This window comes from Ascaphus truei, chromosome 5 (genome assembly GCF_040206685.1).
Source record: "Ascaphus truei isolate aAscTru1 chromosome 5, aAscTru1.hap1, whole genome shotgun sequence".
Classification (NCBI taxonomy): domain Eukaryota; kingdom Metazoa; phylum Chordata; class Amphibia; order Anura; family Ascaphidae; genus Ascaphus; species Ascaphus truei.
The window spans coordinates 32,863,212-32,887,445 of NC_134487.1; the positions used below are offsets into that span (position 1 = coordinate 32,863,212).

At 40.3% G+C, this 24,234-nt stretch overlaps 1 protein-coding gene across 3 annotated transcripts in view; it reads left to right on the forward strand.

Annotated features, from left to right (window-relative positions):
- Positions 1 to 24,234, forward strand: part of HGF (hepatocyte growth factor) — a 129,277-nt gene that overhangs the window by 92,846 nt on the left and 12,197 nt on the right. For all 3 annotated transcript variants that reach the window (XR_012801604.1, XM_075599581.1, XM_075599582.1), the window contains exons 11-15: positions 5,350 to 5,483; positions 9,021 to 9,059; positions 10,993 to 11,086; positions 15,597 to 15,671; positions 17,109 to 17,252. Coding sequence is in view for 2 of the 3 variants with exons in the window: in XM_075599581.1 (XP_075455696.1) it covers positions 5,350 to 5,483; positions 9,021 to 9,059; positions 10,993 to 11,086; positions 15,597 to 15,671; positions 17,109 to 17,252 (486 nt within the window). In the remaining variant the exon portion in view is untranslated. The remainder of the gene's footprint in view (positions 1 to 5,349; positions 5,484 to 9,020; positions 9,060 to 10,992; positions 11,087 to 15,596; positions 15,672 to 17,108; positions 17,253 to 24,234) is intronic.

Consider the following 24,234-nt stretch of genomic DNA (forward strand, 5'->3'; position numbering starts at 1 on the left):
ACGGCAGCAGGCCCCTCCTTAAGGCAGCAGGCCCCTCCGCACGGCAGCAGGCCCCTCCCCCCCGAAGCACGCTCCCCGAACACCAAGCGTGGATCGGGGGCAGGTGATTAGGGGGAGATCATGCGCAGGAGGTGCGCACGGGGGAAGCTGGGTTAGCGCTTCCCCCTTCGTCCCACGTGGGTTGCGCGCGGGGCTTGCTTTGGGCTTCCCCTTCCGTCCCACGTGGGTTGCGCGCGAGGCTTGCTTTGGGCTTCCCCCTCCGTCCCACGTGGGTTGCGCGCGGGGCTTGCTTTGCGCTTCCCCCTCCGTCCCACGTAGGGAGCGGGGGGGGTGGTGAGGGTGCGGGGGATTCTGGGTTTCTGGGGGGGGGGCAGGCAGCGGGCCCACAGGCAGCACAGAGGGCCCACAGGCAGCACAGAGGGCAGGACACCCTGCTTGCCCTGTGCATGCGCGCCGGGACCAAGGAAATCGCCGCCATTTTTTTTTAACTTTTTTTTAAAATGTAATGAACAGGCACCCGGCCGGGCTCCCCCTGACTCACGGGAGGAGATCAGGAGGGGGAGGAGATCAGGGGAAGGAGCTCTTCCCCGCGTTAACCCAATCAGGGAGGGAGATTATTTATTTATTAAAAAAAAAAAAAAAAAAAATTTGGCAGGAGCAGGGGAATTTATAGAGCTGCAGCACGGCTCACCAGCGGCCTAAATCCACTCGCAACGGGCGAATGGTTATCATTATTTGTCGAGCACTGTATATATATATATATATATATATATATTGTCAGGAACAAGAAGAGGTCAGGGATCGCAGCAGGCATAGGATGTTCAGGAACAAGCAGAGGTCAGGGTTAGGACAGGCAAAGGATGGTCAAGAACAAGCAGAGGTCAGGGCTGGTGGCAGGCATAGGATGGTCAGGAACAAGCAGAGGTCAGGGCTGGAGAGAAGTAAGTGAAGTCAGGTCCGAGCAGGTTCTTGTAAACGAAATTTGACATAACATGCAACAATGTAGCAGCAAACTTAAGTACTGGGAAGAACCACAATACACAGGCACAAGAAATGGGCAGCAGAGTTCTTAAATAGGGCTGGGTGCAGGAAAGGTGCCGGTGATTAAGTCATTAGACACAACAAACTGTAGTGCCTGCTTGACTTCAGTAAGTATGTGAGGCAGTGCACTAGGGGGGCACAAACTGGGGGGCGTGATATTTTCTGTGGGAGCGCAAACTGGGGGGCGTGATATTTTCTGTAGGGGTAGGGGGGGGAGGCGGTGGTAACAGAGGCCCCATGCTTCCCCAAAGGCATTTGAATTAAATGAGGATTTTGATTTTTAAACCATTTATGGAATGATCTGGTTGTGAGAAGTGATCACGAAGAAGGAAGATACTGCTCACTTGTGGGACATCACTTCTCACAACCAGATCATTCCATAAATGATTTAAAAATCAAAATCCTCAATGGAATGTTTAAAAGCACCCAAGAACGGAAAACATTTGAACTTAGAATGATAAGACTCTTTGACACCAAAACCAAAGGACTTAATGCGGACATGGGTTTTCTCACACCCTATCAAAATTGTTTGTAATTATCCTGCTTGCCTCAATTCTTATCCACACTTTCTCTCCCCTCCAGCATCCCTTTCCCTCCCCACCTTTCTTTGACACTGTCCCATGGCTTCAAACACTTAACACCCTACCTTATCTACAGTAAATATCTGTTGTTTTTTTTTTTCTCCTCTCTCTACACTGCTTTAGCCATTGAATCCTTTGTATATCAGTATTGCTTGACCTGAAGAAGAGAGGAGAACTCTCGAAAGCTTGTCCTATGACATAAATTGTTAGTCCAATAAAAAAGGTATCACCTAATACTGGAGAACTCATTTATTCTGCACTATATATATATATATTAGTAATATTTACATACTGTACATACATTGCAAAGGAAATACACTGTATCGATCTGTATTAGCTTTAACAACTGTAGAAGTAATAGTAACAACAGTTGTTTATGTATTTGAGATGAAACCGAAGAAGTTGTAATATATCTGTTCTAATACACACTGTTATGTTGTTAGTAGTATGTACAAAGTAGCAGCGCATTGCACAGTGATGTTTTGACCACAAACAGTCATGATGAGGAGACTGACCAGGTGTAACTGCCTAGTGGCAGCACTGAATTGGCTGTGTTAAGTCTCTGCAGACTCTAAATTAGTTACTGGGCAGTTTATATGATATATACATGTTTATATGGCCTGTACAGTGTGAGGTATAAGTTAAGGCAGTCTTAGAGGGTCTATAGCCCTGTAAACTCTGTTGTTTCTCATGTATGGCTACTAGAATCCAAAAGTTATGAATAATTATTGTCACAGAGTCTCTGTATACTGTACCAGCTCTGTGGGAAATAACAGGTAGAGGTAGGCACTGATACTGAACTCTAGCTATTATGGAGATATCTATCTGGTGACAGTGTTACACAGTCTGGGTTGAGTCACTGTCTGAGTAGTTTAAATAAACTCGAATTAGATGTTTTAAGTTGACATTCTACATGGTCAGTATTGTGGCATAAGGAGTGGCTCAGTGTGCAATCAGGACAATTGCCAAGTCTGGGGCTGTGTTCCTGAGGATAAATGGGGAAGAAAAATCCCTGTTATCAGTAGATGGAAGCAAATGAGAAGATGCTTGTTTGCTAAGTGTACAGTACATGTATCAGAGAGCAATGATTGCTAACATGGTGGCACTACTATAAACAGCACGTAGCATGTCTGTGTTTTGCCTGTGTGTCAGCTGATTGTCGCTGCCCTGTCTAAGATATCTGTAAAGAGCGATCAATAAGTCTGGGGCACTATAGTGAAGATAGTGTTAGGAAATGAAAATCCCTGCTATAGATTAATAATATAATATATAGATCTTTATTATAGCTCGGTGTAAATGTAACTAACTAGTGGCAGAGATTACTGGCTTGGTTGATCCTCCGCATATGGCGGAGCGTTTCTCCAAGTCTCTCCTTTGATGAAGCAAGCACACGCGAATCACGCATGTGGGGAACTTTGACTGACGTCACTACGTCAGCGACAAACAGCTGAGCCACAGGGTGGTTTCCCATTTGATACTAACTACCGATTACAGGGATTTCCTCTTCCCCATTTATCCTCGAGAACAGAGGTCCAGACTTGGAAACTGTCCTGAATACAGACTGAGCAACTCCCTACGCCCCAATTCTGACCAGGTAGAATATCAACTTAAAACATCTACTAAGAGTTTGTAGAAACTACTCAGGCGGTGGCTCAACCCAGACTATGTAACACTGTCAGAAACAAGAAAAACAAAGGTGGCGCTCTACGCTAACAATATCAGGGCACACACAAAATAAGATTAGGTGCTTAATAACTACCTAAACAGGTGCAATGCAAGTGTATATAAAAATTAAAGTGCACAATATAATTAAGGTATACTCCGCCACTCTAATCCTTGAACAGCTGTCTCTTCCAGGCGCGTGCACAAGCGCGACGGGGAGACCGATGCTTCACGTGACAAGCAAGTTTGAATTTCCCGCGCGACTGTTGGGTCACGTCAGTGGTTCGCCCAATGAGGGCATCACGGCCGCAGTCCCGACAAGCCTCCCTGTTGCCTCTGCCTGCAGGACAGGAAATCTCTCCTGCTACAGGAGAGGCGCGCACACACCCACTTCCACTATAGCCGAGGCCTTACACTGTCACAAGATAGATACGCATCTCCAAAATAGCTAGAGTTCAGTATCAGTACCTATCTCTACCTGTTATTTCCCACAGAGCAGGTATACAGCGACTGTGACAATAAGTATCCATAACTTTAGGATTCCAGTAGCCATACATGGGAAACAACAGTGCTTACCAGGGCTACTGCTGCGGCACAGTTTATTCGAGCATTTGCCCGTTCTGTGCCGCAGCAGTAGCCTGGCGCGCGCCCGAGTGTGACGGGCGCACGCCGAAGCAGCGGAAGAGCGCCCTCCGATCGGGGCGCTCTCCCTACCGCTGCCGGGTCCGCCGGGTCCCCCGGAACCCCCTGCCGCTGTCCCGCGATCGCGGGACACCAGGGCTCCCTCGGGGAGCCCCTGGACACGCGTGCAGGGGGCGCACGCTCCCGATGACGCGTGACCGCGCGTCTATGACGCGCGGCACGCCGAGGGGCGGCCACTAGCAAGCCGGGAGATTTCCCGGCTTGCGGTACCGACCACACTTCAATAAAGTGTGTCGGTAGTGTATAGACCCTGCCTTATATCTCACACTGTAAAGGGCATAGAAACTGCCCAGTCACTAAACTGGAGCCTGCAGAGACTAAACACAACCAATTCAGTGCTGCCACTAGGCAGTTATACCTGATCAGTCTCCCCACCGTGAATGTTTGTAGTCAAAACACCACTTTGCAACGCGCTGCATCTTTGTAGATACTACAGTACTAACAACATAACAGTGATCTGTGTGTATAATAAGAATAGATATGTTAAAAATTCTGTTTCATCATGAATACATAAACAACTGTTAACACTATTACTGCTACAGTTGTTTAAACTAATTCAGCTCAATACTGTACAGTGTTTCCTCGGCCATATATGCACATATATAGTACAGTATATATATTATTGCCAATAGCACAGACTCTGCAAGATAGCATTGTGGAATAATTTTCAGCTATCAGAGATCAATTATTTTAATGAAGTGTACCAATTAAAAATATGTTATTTATGCATATCCCATGATCCTTAACGATCGCTATAATTGTAATTTTCACTGTTTACTCTTCACTGAAGATCATAATATATAACTTGATTAATATACTCCATCGGATATCTATCAGAGCAAGCATTATCATCTATCACGAGAACATTATAGTGAAGGATTTGAGTGCATACAATTAGGGCCTTTCTTCGACTATTATTCCCTTAATTTTTTAATATAGGTTTAAAGCAGGGGGTCTCCGGAGCTGAACCCCATTAATTTCAGCTCTGGGGACCCCCTGATTCTGGCGATACTTACCTCCAAAAGGGCTGCCTGTATCTCTGCAGTTTTCAGCTTCCTTGTCACATGGGCCAATAGGAAGTCACACCGGATGATGTCACGGCTTCCTATTGGCCCGCAGGGCCAGGAAGATTTGAAAAGCAGCCATATAGTGAACCCTGGAGTGGCTACCAGCACCTCCAATGTAGGTAAGTCTAAGTTTACATCACATTAAGACACTTAACAGCTTTGTAGATCTGGCCCATAGCAACCGTTTGATAAATAGCCACAATAATGTTATGCTACCATATTATGTTTTATACCCATAGACTCCATAGTACTCTAGCAGTATCTAAAAAAACAAAAATAAGATCTTTATATTGCAGGCATACATTCAAGGAACCAGATGTATCTATACTCGAGAAGAACTACTGTCGAAATCCTGATAATGATGCTCATGGACCTTGGTGCTATACAGATAATCCTTTAATACCTTGGGACTATTGCCCTATATCTCGATGTAAGCATTTTTAAGTCTGAGGCACGCATCATAATACATTTACTAATGAATGGCTGAATTATATAGCTTTGAAAATGAAAGCTTGTAAAATGAAATGGGCTTGTAAAAGCAGCAATCCTGCTCACTGAAACCGCATGCTGAATGTTACCCGATGAAGATCCCTGAGAGGTTTGAAAACTTGTAACATGTCAACTACTTGTTGGTCCAATAAAAGGTATCATACTACCTACTTCCTCTCCCTACTTTGCTACTAGATGCTTTATGAGGCATATACTGTAGTACATGGCTATTACTTATTCTTCAAAACAAGATTTAGGGCCTTATGCAGAGAGCATAGAATTTTAAAATTGGCGAATTTCATAAAAAGTAGCTTTTTTGGAGAGTTTTATTCTCCATATGCAGAAAAGTGCGAATTCTGCTATGTTTAACATGGATGCGTGTGGCGAGTTTAAATTGGCGAGATGCGCGCTTCAGAAACGTGTAAAAACAAATTTGCGCCTTTTTTCCCCTTTACTATAGGCGGCGAGCGCCATCTTGCCATCTTTTCCTGGCGCGGCAAAAATGCGAGAATCGCGGCATTTTTTGGCGCGAACAGCCGCTTTATGCCGTTCGCACCTCTCTGCATTCGGAGAGTTTTAAAAATGGCGAGATCGAGGTTTTCGCCAGCCGCGAGGCGAGTTTTAGCAATTGAAAAAACAAAATGGCGCGTTTTTCGGAACTCGCCATTTTCTGCCGGTTTCTGCGCGAAATTGTACAAAAAATGGCGAATTTCGAAATAACGATGCTCTCTGCATAAGGCCCTCACTTTTAAAAATATAAAGAAATTGAAATTCTCTAAAACAATGCCCTGACCGTGTAACTCCAATTCCCTCTGGTAAAACTCATATGTTGAGGTATTACAAGCCTTTCTTCCCTTTAGAATGAGCAAAACACAAGATGCATAAACCTATGTATTCCACAAAGGAGAGTTTAATACCAGGAAGTGCATTTTAATTTGAAAAAGTACTGTATTGCCATCCCTAGACATTGATTTATTATAAAGTTCAAAACATAATGGGGGGCTGCCTTAAAGAAAATGAATCTGTCGTTTAACGTTTAAAGTTTTTTTTTTTGTTACTGAACATTATGGTAATTTAATTACAAGGAATAGCTTAACCATTGTGAACCCGATTGTTTTTTCCTTTATGTATAGTCATTTTTGGCTGGTAAATGAGTATCCAAAATATTTGATATCAATATAAATATTTTCTATGAGACAAAGGGAAAGTGTTACAGAGGTACAGTATTGTATGGTTAAGGAAGGGTTACTAATTGTAATTCATTAACACTTTCCCTTACAGGGGGGAAATAGTCAAAACAGCATTCTTGACCAATCGTTTTTTTTACCTATATATTTTTTTAAAGGATTATAATCAGGTGGTTTACTCTATGGACAACCCTGTCCCAGGGATACTTACAGCTCTTGATACTGGAGCTAAAACTCATAAAGGGGAAACAAAATGGCCACCAAATCCCACAGTTCCTATGGGCCAATAGGAAGCCACCTCACCAGTATCTCTGTTTGCCTACTTTCATAAAATAAAATATACATTATTGGGGAGATGTATGAAAGTAAAAAAAAGTGAAAATAAAAGTTTGTTTTGACGCATTGGTCCATTTTCTGTTCGCATTTGCGTCAAATGTAAAAGTGTTTCTTACATTTGATGAAAAATTTTAAGAAGCGTATGATGCGTGGTGCTAAGAACTGTGTACAGCTATGATGATAATAGTATGAAGATGATGAATCCTATATGAGGTCTGGGCTGTATTCTTGATTGTGGAGGGGTACTGGGGGTCCTAGTTGTAAACCACCATAGATGGCACTCAAATTGTCCAGGAACCCAAAGGCTAATGATCACCCCAATAAACACTACCCTAATCCCTTTGTAGAATAATATGACCATGTAGCAAACAAGAAAACTCACAAATCCGCTGCAGGGTCCATGTTGATCCGATCAGACCTTCAGGTGTGCCTCTGTCCTTGGAGATAGATAGCAGTAGAAGAGAGAAATGGCAGAGCACAACCGGAATCATCCAAAAAAGAGATTTAGGAGGAAAGTGCGTTATCCATAAAAAGATTTAATAGTCATGGAAGGAAAAAAGGGCAAGGCATTACCCTACCAACATGTTTCGTGCTACACAGAGCACTTTATCAAGGCATCTTTTATCTTTATCTTTTATCAAGGCCTTGATAAAGTGCTCTGGTAAGCACAAAACATGTTGGTAGGGTAATGCCTTGCCTTTTTTCCTTCCATGACTATTAAATTTTTTTATGGATAACGCAATTTCCTCCTAAATCTCTTTTTGGATGATTTCTCTCTTCTGATGAATATTATTAGCCAGAAAAGTTAACACCACCTCAGGCCTAGTGGATTATTTTGATGCACATACTGTACAATATACAAAAGTGATGCAGGGAGATAGTGTTTGCTACATCTCTGTGTGTCATGTAACACCTCCCAAACATCTCCTACTGTCACTCCCCAAAGTTACAAGATGGAGCAAAACTTGGAGCAAATACCTTGATACATTGACACGAAGAGACACAAGATCAAAATGACATTGTTTGCATAAATGTTGCTCCAACTGTGCTTGCAAAGTTTAAAAGATTGATCCCTTGGGACAGAGAGAAAAAAGACCCTCCAATATCATGCACTCTATGATGTTATCAACTGACTGTTACCGGTGAGTATTGGAGATCACTATGGCTCTTTTCAGTTGAACTAGGATCTTATTACTGATAAAAACAAAAACAATAAAATTTTATTACATCAAATAATGTGTGACATTTGTGAAAAAAATGGTTTAAAAGTCCCCGTAGAGGAGTAGTAGCACTGGTATATTTGGGAGAAGGAGCGGCTCAGTGAGTTAAGACACTTACTGGCACTGACAGTTTGAAGCAGGGGAATCTGGTTCAATTCCTGGAGTTGGCTCCTTGTGACCTTGGCCAAGTCACTTTATCTCCCTGTGCCTCAGGCACCAAAAACTAAGATTGTAAGCTCCACGGGGCAGGGATTGTGTCTGCCAAACGTCTCTGTAAAGTGTTACGTAAAACTAGCAGCGCTATACAAGAACATGCTATTACCAAATATACCATACTACTACTCCTCTACGGGGACTTTTAAACCAGTTATGTCACACATATTATTTGATGTAATAAAATTTTATTGTTTTTATCAGTAATAAGATCCTAGTTCAACTGAAAAGAGCCATAGTGATCTCCAATACTCACCGGTAACAGTCAGTTGATAACTAACATCATAGAGTGCATGATATTGGAGGGTCTTTTTTTCTCTCGGTCCCAAGGGATCAATCTGTTAAACTTTGCAACATTTTTCCTCCATTGCACCATGATTTATACTCAATCTAAGTAATAGGAGAGCAGATTTGAATATTTTCTTTTGTATCCAACTGTGCTTGGAAAGTTCTGCACGAGTTAGTTGGTATTTTTGATGGATCTTAACACAGTTTCTTCTTAATGTGTATTTTTTTATCCAGGTGAAGGAGATACAACTCCTCTAATGGCAAATATAGATCGTAAGTATTATCAATCTATGGGTTGTACAAATGTCTTTTCTTAAGCCTTTGTAGATAAGTTGAACAATACACATCAACAATGCTATGGTTACATTTGTAATTAGAATAGATTTTTTTTAGCTCTACTACCTGTTGCTAAGATTTTTATTTGTATTTGATAACGAGCAGTTGCACAAATTAATCATAATGTTTTAATTACACATACAAGTTTTCTTGTAAGTCACCTCTCACCATTCCTTCAGGGTCTCTTATGCCAACTCCTCCTCTACCTCTATGGAACCCTCTATGGAACTCAAGGCTCAGTTTTAGACCCTTACTCTTCTCTCTACTGTATATACCCTTTTGCTAAGTGACCTCATTGATTCCTTTAATTTCCCCTACCATCTCTATGCTGATGATACTCACCTATATTTAAATAACCCTGACCTTACACCCGCAATCCAGTCAAACACTACAGAATACCTAAAACAGAATTTATTGTATTTCCTCCCAAACCTGCTCCCATTGTGTTCTTCTCCATTACAGTCAATAACACTACCATCCACCCAGTCTTGGCAGCATGCTGCTTTGGGGTTACATTCAACTCCTCCCTTTCTTTCTCCCCACATATAAACGCTGTTGCTAAATCTTGCCGCTTTTTCCTTTGCAACATTTTTATGATACGCTCCTTTGTATGTGCCACTACCACTTAAACACTAATGTATACCCTCATTCCCCTGTAATTCACTTACTTTGTGCGCTCTATTTCCCCAAGTAAAGGTGAATAGTATACTGTTCATTGTTAATAGATAGAACACTGTTTATCAATGATTAGAAAACGTGCAAATAATCTGTAAATGTGATACATACACACACTTCTCCCCACCCCCCAAAAATGACAAATGTTGAATAATTATTTGAATATCATCAAAATAGTAATCAGTGCCTCTTTATTTTCACATAGCCATAGTGGAGCAAAAAGTTAAAACGTCCTTACAATCCTAAAAACCCAAACCAACATCACAAACCAATGTACTGTACTATTAAAATGTTACTTATTATCCCTGAAGAATAAAGATTTGTCAGTTATCTCTGACTTCCAAAAATCCATCTAAAATTTAAACCAATGGGCAAATGAGTTGGAATATAAATGTGCTTAGGAAAATTTACAACACAAAAAGCACAAGTGACTGTTTACAGTATCATTGGGTTCCTATAGTTCAAAACTTTTAATGTTTTCAATTATTTATATTAAACTTCCTAATTACTTTTATATGCTATTTGCTTCTGATGTGTTTGTTTAGCTATTAAACAAAAATATAATTTGTGAGCACATTAACATGCCTCAGACAGGTCTGCAACCCTGTTTCTCACCATTAGCTCTTAGAATACAAAGCTTCTACTGCAGCTAGGGATTCTGGGAAATGACATGCAAATGAGCACACCATGTCACCTTTTGCTAGTAATAAAACGTTGCATATGGAAACAGAATTGTTATGGAAGACATATTCATTTATTACAGTAAGCATAGAAATGATCTTTGCAAAGCTAATCCATGAGAGCTTTTTGTGAAAAAAATAAAAAAACAAGCTTTACATTTAAAAAAAATCCCATTTTATTAAAACATATGTTTGAACTTTTATCCAATTTATTGCAGGTTTTAAATGATGTTAAGATGTACCCTTTGTAGAACTGATATGTGAAAATATAGGTTAATTTTCCTAAATTGTATTAAATCATACAGTAAGTATACATTTGTTTTTAGATTCAGTAAATGAAAATTCCACTTGTGGTGCATTTGCATGTCTCAGACAGGTCCGAACTTTCCCTATAATCGCTTAGCAAACAGTGCTTCCACTGCAGCCAGGGATTCTGGATAATGACATACAAATGAGCCCAATGTGTCACTCTTTACTTCTTGTCCATTTTAACATAGACCCCAATGTCTTTTTAGATCCAGTCACTTGTGCATCAACAAAACAATTAAGAGTTGTTAATGGGATTCCAACACAAAACAGAAAGGGTTGGATGGTCAGTTTAAGACACAGGTAACTATTATTCATTGGAAAGCAATATATTATCATATAGACATTAGCCACATGAAGTGAACCAACTTATTGTCAAACAATATAGAGTGGATACATAGTATTGCACTCTGAATGTACTCTTATATCCAATCACTTTGTCCTATTTTATCCTTTTTTTTTGTAAACAGGTAAAACATGTCAAAACACATTCATTGACAATATTAGAAAGGGTGCCTGTTCATTAAATAGTATGCATATGTATCTATTTAAAGCTGCTATAATAACACCTTTTTAATCTTGCACAATGAGAATACTCCTGTACTTCCAAATAGGGCATAATAAAGCGATTAACTATATAAGAACGCAACATTAAAGCAGCAATCCCACCCGTTTTCACAGACATATTTTTATTTTATTTTTTAAGAATTCTTACCAAGGGGTCTACTGAACTGCACTATTTTCAGCTCTGGTAACCCCCTGGTTCCTGAGATACTTGGAGGGTAATTCATTAAGGGGCAATAGTGCCAATTCAGCACTACCACAAGGGATCTCCCATCCAAGTCAACTAGAATGTTTCAGTGGTAATGCCGAATCTGAACTTTAATGAATGATCCTCAGTTGCCAGGGTTCTGCCTGCAAATTCCAAGATGATCTCAGCTATCTTGTGTTATAACTAGTTATAGCAGATAGAACCTGCTAGATTTGTATTTCATGTGTAGAGATAATATTTTACATAACCTCTCATTATCAGAGAGTGTTGTCAATGCAATCAAACGTTTTACATTGGGTCTTTCTTTTAAACCATGTGAGTCAGATTTCACGAGCATTGTGGTGCATTGCGTTGTGTTTTGGATATGATAACAGTATGTAGTGTCCTTAGTCACTACAATATATTATGCAGAGCAAACTACTGTTTATGTTATGAGCCATGTTATAAGTTAGGCCGCGCTTATAGTGCTGGCGACGGCGACGTGACCGATGACGTCACCATTCGCTGTCCCACCAGCGAAAGTAATAATTTGATTTTTAGCGACTCTCGCCAGTGACGTCACTAAAGGGGGCGGGCCGTGCAATTTGATTGGTTTAGAGACAGTCACATGTGGCGACTGTCACAAAATCAAATTAGCCGGCTTCCAAATTTTCAGTTGCGACATCGCTCCGTCGTGCTTACTATAAGCGCTTGTGACGTAGTCAATTGATTTGTTTTGGTGCAACGTCGTGTCGCCGTCGCAAGGCACTACAAGTGCAGCCTTAGTATTTTGTTAGTAGCAACATTTGTAGAAAATTGGCAAATGGGGCTGCTGAATAATACATAGGGGCCGATTCACAAAGCAGTAATAAGTGGTTTTAAGTGAAATAAATGCCTTTATAGCACGATATTGCCTGCTATGCGATTCACTAAGCAGTGATAACAGTGCAATATCACGCTATAATGGCTTTTTATCACCAATGTACAGTCAGTGAAAAAAAAAGTCACCCGATAGGCCAAAAAATGCAAACCCGCCTTTTTCTTGCCAGTAACTGCTATTCACAAAGCAGTGATAACTGATTCGCTCACCATTTATTTTCACCAGATAAAGACTGGCGCAAAAGAGATGGAGAAATGCATAAAAGCCGGCGGGGGTCTCCGGGTGGTCCCCGCAGGTGTCCAGGGGCCCTCGATGTTCCCCACAAGGGTCTGGGAGCCCTCAGGTTGTCCACGCAGGTGTTTGGGGGCTCTCAGGTGTCTGGGGGCTCTCAGGTGGTCCCCGTGGGTGTCTGGGGGCCCTCAGGTGTTCCTCGCAGGTGTCTGGGGGCCCTTGGGTGTTCCCATGGGTGTCCAGGGGTCCTCAGGTGGTTCCTGCAGGTGTCCGTGGGGCCCTCGGGTGGTCCCCGTGGTTGTCTGGGGTCCTTGGTACTCCCCACGGTTGTCCGGGGGTCCTCGGGTGATCCCCACTGGTGTCTGGGGGCCCTCAGTTGGTCCCGCAGGTGTCTGGGGCCACTCGAATGGTGACCACGGGTGTCCAGGGGTCCCCGCTGGCCTGCGGTAACAATCCTGTGCATAAAAATAAATATATGAATACATTCAAATAAATACACCACCCCAATACATACAGTACAAAATTGCTGTTATCCAGATATGGATAATAGCTCATTTGCCCATTATAAAATAAAACATTAGCCAGCCAGCATAAATAAAGTAAATAAACCTTTCTACTTACCCCTGCCATCATGAAGGGCATCCTAGTTAGCATACTCCAGGTCCATGTCCTCCGATGCCAGCAAGAATATATGAAAAAATACAATCTAATGGCCCCTAACCCTCTAACCGGTTTATAACCACTATAGTAATTAAGGGGTTAACTTGCCCTCACCCGCTACCCACACTGGAGACCTAACCACCCACCCAGGGACCACTATACCCTCCCTGTACCCATAAATTGCCATAGCAGTACATCACAACATATAATATGGGCATGATAAGCCACTATGTTATTCAATGGTCACCCTAAAAAAAGCATGAAGGTCAAAAATACACAATAACAAAAGATATACACAAGCACCTAAACACCCCAATTCAATAAATAAAAGCAATAGCCAACCAATAAAATACGTCGGCCTCTGGCATCAATCCTGTGCAGAACAAATGTTAATGTTTTTATGTGGGGGCACAGGGGGTGGGTGGGTTGTGTATTGGTGGTTAGTACATATTAAAATGTTTATTGGGGGCAGAGGGGGTGAGTGAAGGTCCAAGTACCTGCTTCACTCACCGGCTCTGCCCTCAATAAACCTGCTATTGTGTCTTAACCCCTTCATTGCCTTAGCGGCTATCCTCTAAGGTAATTAAGCTGCTTTAATGCCATTTTTATTAATAGTGTGCGGGAGCAGGGGGTCTCCTGAGCTGAACCGATTTGATTTCTGCCTCAGGGACCCCTTGCTTCCCAAGTTACAGACATGGGGCATCGAGTGCCGGTATTGCCGTGATTTTTATATTGTCCATGTCATGTGACTGTGGGATTTAAATACTGGAGGAGATACCGGCACCCCATACCAGGGCCTGTAACTCGGGAAGCAGGGGGTCCCTGAGGCTGAAAGCAATGCAGTTCATCTCAGGAGACCCCCTGCTCCCGCACACTATTAATAAAAATTACATTAAAGCAGCTTCATTACCTTAGCGATAGCCGCTAAGGCAATGAAGGGGTTAAGACACAATAGCAGATTTATTGAGGGCAGAGGGGGTGAGTGAAGCAGGCACTTGGCCCTTCGCTTCATTATTATAGCAGATAGCCGCTACCAAAATGAATTAGTTCAATTTTTATTTGGGTTTTAATACTAGCGTATTTTTTTAGCAGGGGGTCTTCGGAGCAGAACCTCGTTGATTTGAGGTCCGGGGATCCCTTGCTTCCCGAGATACAGGCCCTGTTATGGGGTGCCGGTATCCCCTACGCATTTAAATGTCCCACGTCACATGACCGTGGGAATAAAATGCATAGGAGATACCAGAACCCCATAACGGGGCCTGTATCTCGGGAAACAGGGGGTCCCTGGATCTCAAATCAATGAGGATCTGCTTCGGAGTCTCCCTGCTACAATACACTAGTATTACATTTTATATTAAAATTTATTTGATCTCTGGCGAGATTTGCGCATGGGGAGGCGACTCTCTCTCTGCAGCAGAAAGAAATCGCCAGGTGAGCCCTTTTCAGAGGGGCGATCCTCACGTTGCCGGTTACTTGCCAGTTTTGCAAATGCTGCTATCACAGGAATTCTGGGCTTTATGCATACCGTGATAGCAACGCTGTAAAAACTGGCCATTTAAACAGCCTGGCAATTTGTTTTTTCTGCGCGTAGTGCATAGGCCCCTTAGTCGGGCGCAAATACACTGATTTTATCACTGCTTTGTGAATCGGCCCCATCGTATGCTTTGAGCTATTAAACATTACAACGGGGCATAAGTGGATCAGATTTGCTTAGTTTAACCAGATGCTTGATCCCCAGTTGAAACAGACCTACAGGAAACTAAAAAAAAGAAAAGACACAAGAAAAACAAACAAGCATTTATATTATCCTGCTGTCTTTCCCTTGCAATAAAGATCAGTGGTAAATTGGTCTGGGATTTATCCAGTACTGCTCTCTGAAATTTTTGAACATCTGGGTGATTTGGATTAACTGTGTAAAGCTAACCCCCTTTCCTTTAATTGCTGCCCTTTTGGACTCGTGTACCGGACTAAGAGAAACAAATCTTAAGTTAGACAGAGGTGAAGTGAAACAAAATGCCTTTGTGCTCTCAATAAATAACATTTAGATTCTTGGAAAGCTTCTGCTTATCACAAATTTGATAATCTCTCAACCAATCCCATATATCTGAATGTCAGTGCACACGCAGGAATAAATGCACACGCAGGAATAAATGCACACGCAGTAATAAATGCACACGCAGGAATAAATGCACACGCAGGAATAAATACACACACGCACATTTTTAGTAACGTAATTATTTTAAATACTAAATACATTTCAGATTTGAATTGTTTTTTTTTTTCCTCTTCAGGGATGCTCATAAATGTGGAGGATCGCTTATAAAAGAAAACTGGATTTTAACAGCGGGTCAATGCTTCATTTCAGAGTACTGTCTTTATACTTTCTCTGTCTCTTATACTATAACTGTATTGCTGCATTACTGATGTCTGCTAAGATATGCACTGAACAATAATTTGTACACGTTGTGGTAGAGAGGAAATCATGACATGACACAAATCTAAAAACTATTTAGAACAAAACATTAAAAGGGGTTGAGATGTCCAGTCCAGTGTTAGTCCAGCACCCCCCCATGGTTGAAATTCATGTAAATAATGCTGAATAAATTCTCTGTGTGGGTAATTTTTAAGACATTGAGGTCAGAAGCACTTGTAGCCGCTAAAGTGCAACTGTTTGGAATGTTGATTTCGCATTTGCCTAAATATTATACTTTTATTACAATGTGCAACGTCATAGGTTGTGCGATGCTGCTCTCTGGAATTGTCATGCTAATTATGTGCAAGTCCTCCAAAATTATTGCATTCCCCTTCTTCATAACCAGTGCACAATACAGCACCAGATTTATCAAAGAACAAAAATCACTGTTTTTAGTGCACTAGTTTCGTAACAAATTGTTTCAGCCATTCCCAGGCTCATCTTTTGCAACTTTGTAGGGTCTGACAAGTAATATTGGTCATTGTGCTATTCAATAATAAAAAATCTGGCGTTTGGTGCCTAAGGCACAGGGAGATAAGTTTACTTACCTTAGGTTTCTAGGAAAAAACACCTGTATTTAAACTCAGTATTGTTGTTATTGGAATCACTTCTTTACCCACTGAGCCACTACTTCAGCCCTTATTGGATTACTTTACGTTGTTGGTTTAGCAGTACATATTTTGGCAAACAGATGGGTTAGTACTATAAATAAGTTTTATCATACTGCTCTGGCTTTGTAATGGAAGGGTAAAATAAATAATAATACGTTGATGTCTAGGAGCCTTGTTAACCATGTGTAATTATCTACAATTAATAGCATGGAGCCCAATCATACTTAGCAATTTATCTTTTGGGGTCCGTGGAATGTCTGTTGTGTATGATCTTCATTTCAAATCTTTTTTGAAAAGTAGGCATGCAGAGTAATTAGGGGTTATTCGTCATGCTCTGTAATGGTTTAATGCCCCTTAAAGGGCGTTACCGCCCATTCAAGTCAATGAGTCAACACCGGTTCTGGTACGTTAACCTGTAACTGAATTAGTTGGAAATAATGTTTCTTATATTGTTGACTTGGTTTAAAGTTCTATAAATCAGTGGTGATCAAATCCAGTCCTCAAGTCCCCCCAACAGCTCAGGTGTTAAGGATAGTCAAAATCTTGTTTTTTTGATAAGTTTGTTTCAGTTGAATAAACTGTAAAAAAAAATGTATTTATAAAAACATATAAATGATATCTAAAGAAGTCATTTTTAATAGCATGAAGTAATTTGCAGGTAATGACAATTTCTGCAATTCGTTATGCAAAAGAAAATAATTTAGATTTTTTGTGTGTAGATCTGTTGATTTAAAAGATTATGAAGCATGGCTGGGAGTCCATAATATTTACAGCAAGACCGAGAAACATAAACAAGTTCTGAATATTTCCCAGTTGGTATATGGGCCCAAAGGATCAAATCTAGTTTTGCTGAAACTTTCCAGGTGAGTTCACTATAATTGTTACTACAGTACTGTATGTAGACCATAGTGTTGATGCATACAGTAGGTACTGTACTTGTTAAGTACCACTTAAAGTTAAATATTATTATAAAAATGTGTTCATGTTGCTTACAGTAGTCTCTGACTTGTATGTGGGCAAATCTAGGTAGAAATTGCCATACTCTTTATGGAATCAAGTAATTCAATATAAATGCTCCACTAATAAGATGCCTAAATTAAATAACATATATATACTGTACAGTATATAGAGATTCTGTTTTTCAGTGTTTATTTTTTTTTGTAGGATCTGTGTTTATTTGTTAATGTTTTTGCAGTGGTTTCCTTTTATTCAAAAATCGGCGTTAAAGCTGCAGTTCAGACTTTAAAAGGCTTTTTTTACTTCAATAGTTTCATGTGGTCAATCTCTACTTACCTAAAGAACTGCATAGCTGCCGGTCAATTCGTTCTCCGTCTATTGATCAGCAAAGTTTGGCAACATCTTTAAATATGGGGAATGTATTTCCTCTGTTTCTGTCACTCAGTGGAAGCTCATGAATATTCATGAGCACTCCTGCACTGACATGTGCAAGAGGGAGGGCAGGGCCCACAAAGGGGTGTGCCAGGGCTTGTGACAGGACATGAAGGGGCAGTGCCTTAGCAAATGGTTGTTAAAATAGAATACAAGAAAATTGGTCTTTCAAAGTTGTTTTTTTAAAAACAGAAAATGCTAAAAGTATTTTTTCTTACTACAGAACTGATTTATTAAAAAAAAACCACACATGCAGGATATTGCCTGAACTGCAGCTTTAATCACTGTTAACAATGTGGAATTTTTTTTACACACATCTTAATCTGGTGTTAATCGTGCATGTATTTTTAGTTTCCATTCTCCCTTTCTGTTGTCTTTGTCTCCCCCCGGGGGCTGGGTTACTATAAGAAGTGGAATTCATATAGTTTACGGTTTTATTGGTTTGAACCGTAAGTTCAAGATGATCAATCGGTGGGTGTTTTTCGGTTATGGTGGGGGAATAAGGCGACAAAAAAGCTCCACAGTTAGCATATAGTCAATAAAGAATATCACTTGTGAGCACATTCACATATCTTAGTCAGGTATACAACCCTGCCTTTCATCATTATCCCCAGCATACAGTGCTTCCACTGCAGCAAGGAATTTTGGGAAATTACATGCAAATTGGCACACAATGTGTCACCTTTTGCCTGAAATGCATTTTTACATGGGACCCTCATAAGGAAATGCTCTGCTGTTCACACAGCTTTTAAACACAGCATGGGATTAGATGCAAAGCCTGCAAAACCAGTCAAACCAGTTAAACACAGCTGCTTCAACCTTTAATGGGACTCATCAGTGTGAGGTTGGTTGTACTGGCTTTGCCATTTTCAAGGCTGGGTAGGTCTACCATATACATTTTAAGTTATGGTGGGTGAAAAAGGTGACACAAAACCTCCACCGTTAGCATATAGCCAATTAAGAATATCACTTGTGAGCACATGCACATGTCTTAGACAGGTCTGCAACCCTGCCATTCACCATTATCACTGCAGCAAGGGATTCTAGGAAATTACATGCAAATGGAAACACAATGTGTCACCTTTTGCCTGAAATTCATCCATAAAAGGATGCTAAGCTTTAGCACGACTTTTCTCCCCCCATTCATTTATTCATATGAATAGGAGCTGAGACGTGTTTAAGATTAACACCCTTTTTTGGATCTGGAATGAAATAGCATTCAACCACAATGGACATTTCATGTGCAATTAAGCCCACCTGACAGCTACTGTATTCCATAATCTCATCAATATCAACAGACTCTACCCTAGACCTAGATGAAAATGTAACTTCCTTGTACCTGTCTGTCCGATTATTATTGACTGAGCAGTGAGCAAATTTTCCAGATGGGCGATTAAAATTGTATGGAATTACATGCAGTGGGATGCAATATGGGCTAAAACAATTACAGGGAAACCGTTAGTAAATAGAGGAAATGTCATCAATTTTTAAGATTAGTCTTAAACCCCTAGGATGAATTTAACTAGAGCTGTGCACATTTTGTGCCCAAGTTTGTGAAACAGGAACAATTTGCCCCTTTTGTTAAGAATTTTGTCAAAGCAAATTTGTCACATGGCGTTTATAAACTGTCGTTTTTGCAAAAATGTGGCAAAAGTTGTAAAATGTAATGAAAAACAGTAAATTGGAAATTTAAAAAATTAAGAAAAAATATGCAAAGTATATTTGAAGGCATTCACACACCTCTACATTTAACAAAGTACGGCTTAATTAAATAATTAACATACAAAGATTTGTATGCACAGTATTTTAATGTCTCTAATGCCCTCTCTGGCTTGAGTAATGAATTGTTATAATCACATTTTTAACTTTGTTATAATTGTAATGGAAACTATAGTTCAAAGATCAATGGCAATTTTCTCTATTTTACACAAAAGCAAAAAAAAAAAAAGGATTAAACTAAAACTATTGTTTTGGTAATTTTTATTTTCATTTGGACCTACTGTAGATAGGGTGGCCAGGTGGCTTCTCCAAAAATACTGGACACAATGGTGAAAGGTGTGACATGTTCAAGGCACACACACACCCTTCTTGCCCCTCCATGCTGTTTCCTCCTCTCCTTGACCTCACCCCCAGGCTCCTGGCGCCTCCTCCTCATTGGCTGCATTAGGCTGCGGCCATAGTGTGCGCGTGACGGAGCGCAAGTAGGCATGCGGCTGTCACCTGAACGATCTGTGGACTCAGATCACTTGCGCGACTGGTAGGCATGGCTGTGTCATCACCAATCTGGTTCGCAGTGATTGGCTCATACGCGGCCATAACACAGCTGTTGTGTGAAAAATCAAAAATATTTGTCTGCTCAAAATCCCTTTGCTCTAACGCGTACATCACATCGTGCATAGCATGGCCGGACTTGTGCACTTACATGCATTTGTTCGTGCCGCTCGTGCCATAGGCTGCACAATGTCCAATGCCTTACCCAGCAGCAGCCAATCAGGTTGGAGGAAGCTGCCCAGCCCCTAGAAGCAGCCCTGCTTGGGAAAATTCTGTGGCCCCCCAAGCCTGTCAAGCCACTATGTCCAGAGAGTTAATACCAGACACATACATGTCCAGTATTACCTCTAATTTTACTGGACAATGTGTCCAAATGTATACAACAAAAGACAGAAATGCCCAATGCTACATCAAATATGACAAAAATACACAGTGAAATGCCTATATATTCTCTTGAAAAAGGGTCATTTAGTTAAACCCTTTGGCCAAAGCGTTATAAGCCTGCAAGCTACATCAAGGCATGACCATTAGCAGGTCCTAACACTACCTGATTAAAAATCTCATTTACCTCTATATTTGGAGGGAGAATGATCACATTAAATCTGTCCAAACCCAGTAACGTGAAAAAGTCCTGCTAACTTGGAAAGTAGGGAGGGGTGAGCATAAACCCTGGGGAGGGGGGAGGCGCCACTAACCTCGAAACAGCTGAGACCAGCTGGAAAAGTTCTGTGTGTTTATCAATGTGATTCTGTGTGTTTATCAATGTGTCCAAATACAGGACAGTCCAGTTCAATACTGGACACCTGGTTACGCTAACTGTAGATACATTGTGAAATGTGTAAACTGAAGCAAGCATACACTTCAATGAATGGTGGTGTTTGAAATCTACAAGAAATAGCAATAAATCGATAAGCGTGGAACAAATCGTGGCCGACATTTAAATGGTCTCTTGTTCTAAAGAATGAACCGCATTGGTTTAACCCCTTGACCACATAATAAACCACAATGCCTTCAGCTTCATTGCACAGTAAAGAAAAATGACAATAAAGACAATTTCATCAGCTGGATACTGTTGATCTGAAGAAAAACTAATACAATACATGTGTGAGAAAGTTTACTTATTTTAAAACAGGAATATTCATGATAGCAAAGTAAATCTTATGACTTTGGTAAAATATTTGGAATGTATACAGTATTTGTTTATCGTAGCACACATGGGCCATACCTTTTATTTGGGAAAACTCCCTCAAATAGCTACATAAAATAACAAATAACTGGTGACATAACTCATTCACCCCTTGATAATTTAGTGCATAATGTACTGTATGTTGCATGAGTTTTTTAGTTACAAATGTTTATTTGAAGTCATTCCATTCCGTTTAGGGCAGGTTGTATTTATCATAAACGTTTAATATGAGTAGTTGTTCTATTCCAATGTATGTACAGTATGCAGAAGAGGATGAATAACACATTTTTACCTTTGTAATATATAGGGTCAAACCACACAGTAGAAGCATACTGGCAGTTTAAAATAAAGGGAATTACATATACAGCCAGTGTTAAAAGCATAAAGAATGGGTGAAAACTAAAGAGGGAATTACTGCCAAAGGGGTTGTCATCTAAAAAGTAGATCCTCACAGCTCCGTTATTGACTTAACGAGACGTTAACGTCAATTAACATCTCATTAAGTGCTAAAGAGAATCTTCAAATCTCAGCTTAGTGCTGTTTTCAGCCATAACGAGCACCCTGGTTACTATAACGGATATTAGTACTAATGATATGCAGAAAAGGTGTTCCTTCTAGCATCACCTGTCCACAGAGCTGCATTCTAGTAAGCACAGGAATTTAACGACATGTTGCCTAGGTCATACTGTAGCTAAACTCAGCAGTACTCACATCGGGACCCTGAAATTGTAATGTTAGGTAACGTCACGTTAGTTTCCCAGATTTACTGGAGTTCTGTGTATCTACCCCTATGGGTATGATTGGAGACCTACAGAAACAGTAAGTAAACATTTAAGGGCATTAGGTCCCATGTGTATGGTGTGGGATGTGGATGTGTTTGTTGAGAGGAAGTCATTTATTGGTATTTCAATACTACTTAAATGGTTCCTTTAAAGGGTAGCTTTTTAACTAAACCTTGAAGATGAGAACAGAATGAGGGTTTTAATTGTTAAACAGCAGTGAAATCATGTCAGAGAGAGTAGATAACTTTGAGCAGAGAGCAAGAGGCGAGCAGAGGGTCCAGAAGGAATTATAGTTGCAATTTAAAAGTGCGGAGAGCTTTAAAAGAGAGCAACTACACTTTCCATATCATTCAGAAAGGGATGATTCAGAGATTGATCTGTGTGATATTTATATTTTAGCAGCAGAATGCAGAATGAAGTGCAGGAGTAAAATTTGGGAGGCAAGGAAACCAGTTACAGAGGTGTTACAATCAGGCCTGAAGATGTTGAGTCAGGGGACCTCACATGACCAGGACAGCAGGCCCATTTAGTCAGCAGGGAGGGGGAAGTCATCGGATGGGTCCCCCAACAGCTGCTTGGTTACAGTAATCAGTGTTAGAATCAACAGTTCAAAAGCAATAAAGGTCCTGTTGCACTAACCCTTTTTGTTTATATAAGTCCTTATATACAGTGCTGGTCAGAAGAGAGAGTAGGACTCACTGCTGCAAAATCCATATAGAAAGGCCAAAAATTCTTCTCCGCATTAGTTTAAATCACTGATTCAGTCTGTAATAATCTTTATCCACATTTAATGTAAAGTAGGCAATAGCAGAACATGAAACAGGCAGCACAATATTTTGCGGTATTCTCTTCGTCAGCTAAACCTGTCATAGAAAATAACAAGAAATATTGTGCTGTCTATTTCCTGTTCTGTTTTTGGCTACTTTATAAAAAATGTGGATAAAGATTATCAGAGACTGAATCAGTGATTTAAACGAGTGCGGGGAAGATATATTTGCCAAAGTGTTAGAAATAAAAGGAGTAAATATTATAAGCATCCAAGCACAAAGAAGCAACATTTATATCACATCATCAGTTAAAGCTGCAATTCAAGCAATATCCTACTGTATGTGTGTTTAGAAAAAAAAAAGACATTTTAATGTATTCTAATGTAGCAAACATTTTTGTTTCAATAGAAACCATTTACAAAGTCACACCCCCTTCCTCTTCTGAGACTGGCTCTAGTTAAATAACCCCTAATTCGGCGATTGATTACAGGAGAACAGATCGATCGACAACTTAGCTAATCACTAGTCAGTGTGCAGATTGTATTGATGCACATATTGAATGGAATTTTTTTTTTAAACGGCAGCTTGAACTGCAGCTTTAAAAAGGGAAAAGACAGATGTACTATGTGTACACAAACTTCACAAATCGCAAGTCTACAAAAAAAGTTTCAAAGTACAGTAACATAATTTCTCTCATACCATAATGCTTACTGCAAACTTGCCAGTTTACTTGTTGGTTATGTGGATCCCTGTGTGTTTAGTGATATTAGAAGAAAATAAAAAAAACATTTGTCTCCTCAGTCTCCTTTTGCTCAATCATTCAACCTCTTTGAAAAGCTCTGTGCATTTTCCTCCCGACTATTGCTAAAATCTGCCCTCTCTATCAATCTTCAAGTAGAATAACACACTCTCATATCCTCTCCCTTGTGAGTTTTGTTATGTATTGTGAACAGGGGCTGGTGTGATGGTACTGAGGGGCAAACTAAGGAGTATTACTACCTTTTTTATATACAACCTCAGAGTGCCACTATGTTTTCATTGACAAGCATATTTCTGCTTTCTATTAACAAAAATGTGATTTCTTTTGGGAAGTCTCTCCCCTTTCTGCTCTTGTTTAAGCATAAATATTGTATAAACCTTTCTAATCTAGATGACCAAATAAGATTTTTCTCAATGTTAAATACATGTAACAAAATTTGAAAGTCAACACTGTACCACTACTTTTTAAAGTCACTTCAATCAGTGATTTTAAGCATAAAAAGTCTACGGGATTTGTCTCATAATCTCAACAAATATAAGACTTTTGATTTAATATTACATTTGGCACAGCTGACAGAAGAACATTTTATTAAACTGCCGTGCCTCTTAACATAGAGAGATGTTCTTGATACAGTACATTGAAAATTCCGATATCAACACAAAGTAGTGAGGTTGGGATATAACAGGAAGA